The sequence below is a fragment of the Muntiacus reevesi genome, chromosome 9 (assembly GCF_963930625.1).
Source record: "Muntiacus reevesi chromosome 9, mMunRee1.1, whole genome shotgun sequence".
In the NCBI taxonomy this organism is placed as follows: domain Eukaryota; kingdom Metazoa; phylum Chordata; class Mammalia; order Artiodactyla; family Cervidae; genus Muntiacus; species Muntiacus reevesi.
Window position 1 is genome coordinate 46,078,403 of NC_089257.1, and position 3,680 is coordinate 46,082,082.

The window sequence follows — 3,680 nt, forward strand, 5'->3', positions numbered from 1 at the left end:
TTTCCTGGACCAGCCTTTCCGGGGAAGGCTATTTCAGCTGAGAGGCTAGGCTAAGTCCCTCTAAACACAGGGGTAGAACACAGGGAGTGGGATCGTGGGATGAGGAAACTGAGCAGCCTTCCCCAGTATAGTCCCTGGCTCCATGATGGCCCCAGGGACAGTGAGGTCAGTCATTGCAGGGTCTCCTTGGAGCAGCCCTTCTAATATCTACTTCCTCCCGATTCCCACTGTTTTCATTTTTTCTCCCAGATCCCAGCAAGAGTAAATAAAATTCTGAGCATCAGTACCCATGAACCCAGTCTGACTAATGCACAATAGATAGATGAAACTTTTACTTGAGGAGCTATGTGACAGAAGCAGTTTCTTTTAATTTTCCACAGGTATAAAAACAGGAAAGCTATACTCTTGTTCTGTAGAAGCTCTCCAAGTCAGAAGGATTCAGTTGGCTCTGTCAGCAAGTATTGCATTTCCAGAGCAGACCTGTAGAGGAACTGAGGACAGAAGGAGTTCTAACTGACCTTGGTCACACCCCTCAGACTTGTAACATCACTTAGCAAAATCAAACCTATTGGATACGGCTTAAAAAGTCCCATCTTCCTTCTCGTTTTCTACTGCCTCTTCCTTTACCCTCAAACAATCCCCAGGGTTGTCCATGTGGTCAGGCCGCTGTTATTTAACCACATCAGGTAAGAGTATTGTCTCACTTTCAGGGAAGGGTGCAGTCTTGGGGAATCTTCACTTGAGAAATGGAGCCCAGTGCAGATCCCAAGAACTTCAGCTACTCTGTCTTCCAGGTTCTCTGGTGCTTGGGCTCTATACCTCATCACAAACTCCTCTATTCTTTGTTTTCTAAATATGAGGAGGAGTCAGTGAGGCCTGAGGGAAGATTCTATGCTACATCCCAGACCAGGGTATCTGCTTCCTGGTGGTAGCATCAGGATCTGTCTTTAGACCTTTAGGCTTTGCTGGCATCTGACAAAAATATTTGTAGCTATGTTATAATATATGCCTCTGAAGGACCATTTAAGATCAGATGGTAGTTTTGTGACATGCTTTAGTTCCTCTTTACTATTAAAATTCTGTGGACCTTATAGAAGTCAATGGAAACAAGTGAAATGTCAAAATATATGACACAATAGAGGAAAATGGGTTTTAGAAATATGCTTCACTTATAGACTTCTTAAGATATGTTCAAAGTTGGATTTATCTGTCCAGTTTCCATGCGTGAGACTGATTTCCATCAATCTGTGTCCTTTTTCTAGAAAGCTTCTCTCTGGGAGTGGGTCCCAGACTCCCATGGCAGCTTTCAGAACAGGGGCTCTTTTTCCTCCCCCTTTGGCTCCTCAGTGCGGTGTGGATACCCTGGCTCTGCAGTTTGGTGACCTAAGATGCTGAAACAGAGGGGAGCTAAGGTTAATGAGCTTGATGACAAATACAACACATGCTCTTTTTTCTCCTACAACTTTCCCTATTTCTCTCCCAAACAATCTGAGCTTCCTTATCAATTCCTTATGTTTTTTATATTTCTGAGTAATCCCAGGGTCACATTTATGATAATATGTTATAAAAGAAACAGCTATGTTTGCCTTGATTTTAAAGATTAAGTTCTGAAAGTGACATCACCTCAAGCACACTATTCCATTGTCTCGGACAATCTAAATTCTCTTCCCTCTGGCACGTGGAGAGTGTAGGGCTGGTCTAGTGAAGTAAGGTGCACACTTTAGCTCTTCTAATAAGACTGTTTCTAGTAAGGCTGCAAATCAATGTGGACATACAGTATATGAAAAGAAGTAATGAGGTACATTATTGATATCACACTGATGCTCTTATTTTAGTATTTCATATTCAAAATAGGTACACAGAACAGTGACTGGGTACTTAAATCATCAGTCAAACATTATACCTAAAGTATAGGTATAAGAATTATTAAAAGCATGGATACCTGAATATTGATACATTGTAATGAGGAAGATGATTTGAATTTCTGGGGAGATACATGTTCAGGTTTGATGTCCTGAATAATATTCTCATCTAGTGATCTTTGAATATTTAGCTGTTAATGTGATGCTTGTTCTCCATTCAGATGGTTCTTTTCAAGATACTTAAAAGATTCAGAAACAGAGATCAAGAAATAAAATTAGCTACCAGTGGGAAACGAATCACCATACTGGACTCATATTGGTCATTCTATGGGGCCTCTTATGTTACAAAATGTTGCAACCATCTTAACAAAAATTCACCAAAAATCTACTTGGTTTCAGGCAACTAAAAAACAACACAGAATGGAGCACTGGAACTCCACCCTGGGAAGTGGCTTCATATTGATGGGGATTCTGAATGACAGTGGGTCTCCTTATCTGCTCTGTGCTACAATGACAGTCCTATACACACTGGCCCTCACCAGCAATGGCCTGCTGCTCCTGGCCATCACAATGGATGCCCGGCTCCACGTGCCCATGTACCTCCTGCTCGGGCAGCTCTCTCTCATGGACCTCCTCTTAACATCTGTTGTCACTCCCAAGGCCATCGTGGATTTTCTGCTCAGTGAAAACACCATCTCCTTTGGGGGCTGTGCCCTTCAGGTGTTTCTAGTACTGACCCTCGGTGGTGCAGAGGACCTCCTACTGGCCTTCATGGCCTATGACAGGTTTGTGGCCATCTGTCTTCCTTTGAACTACATGGTCCTCATGAGGCCGAGGGTCTGCTGGCTCATGGTGGCCACATGCTGGGTCCTGGCACTCCTGAATGCATTATGTCATACCCTGTATATCATGCACTTCTCCTTCTGCACGTCCCGAGAAATCAGCCACCTCCTCTGTGAGATTCCACCTCTGTTGAAGTTGGCCTGTGCAGATACTTCCAGATATGAACTCATGGTGTATATGATGGGTGTGACCTTTCTGATTACCCCTTTTGTTGCTATCCTTGTTTCCTATTCAGTAATCCTACTTACTGTGCTCCACATGCCCTCAAATGAAGGGAGGCAGAAAGCTCTTGTCACCTGTTCTTCCCACCTGACTGTGGTCGGGATGTTCTATGGAGCTGCCACATGCATGTATGTTCTGCCCAGTTCCCTCCACAGCCCCAAGCAGGACAATGTTATTTCTGTCTTCTACATGATTGTCACCCCAGCCCTGAACCCCCTCATCTATAGCCTGAGGAATAAAGAGGTTGTGGGGGCCTTGAGAAGGTTCCTACAAAAATATATGCTATGGACACACTCCTGACACAGTTACAAAATAGACATGGTAAGGGACTAAGTTTCTATCAATATCATGTATCAGTGATCAATAGCAGTAGATTTGGTCTGAGCAAACTCCAATAGCCTCTTAAAATCAGAGGAAGAATTCACTTGTTTGAACAAGATTCTTAGGCTGTTGCAGGAATAAGAATCCTCAGAAGATATACTGGACTTCTTGTCTGTTATGTAGCTGGTGTTCAAATAATTGTTTGAAAAGAAGAATCAGTTTGTGTCTATGCATCTACTTCAGTTTCAAGGGACAGTTTTTGTTGAGATAATGGAAAAATCCAAATGGGAAAATTTAATAGTGGCTTGATTTAAAATTAAAAGATAGAAACCAATAAAACTAATGTGGAATTCCTCAATTTGAAATTAGGGTTAGAGATACAGCCATAGATACATCTATTGTATATGTTGCTTGAATTTTTTAACAGTTTAT

At 42.3% G+C, this 3,680-nt stretch overlaps 1 protein-coding gene across 1 annotated transcript; it reads left to right on the plus strand.

Annotated features, from left to right (window-relative positions):
* The first annotated feature begins 2,282 nt into the window (after positions 1-2,282).
* LOC136174868 (olfactory receptor 2AG1-like) lies at positions 2,283-3,227 on the plus strand. Its single transcript, XM_065945127.1, has one exon. It carries the CDS (start codon positions 2,283-2,285, stop codon positions 3,225-3,227), a length of 945 nt encoding a protein of 314 aa, XP_065801199.1.
* Positions 3,228-3,680: the final 453 nt, after the last annotated feature.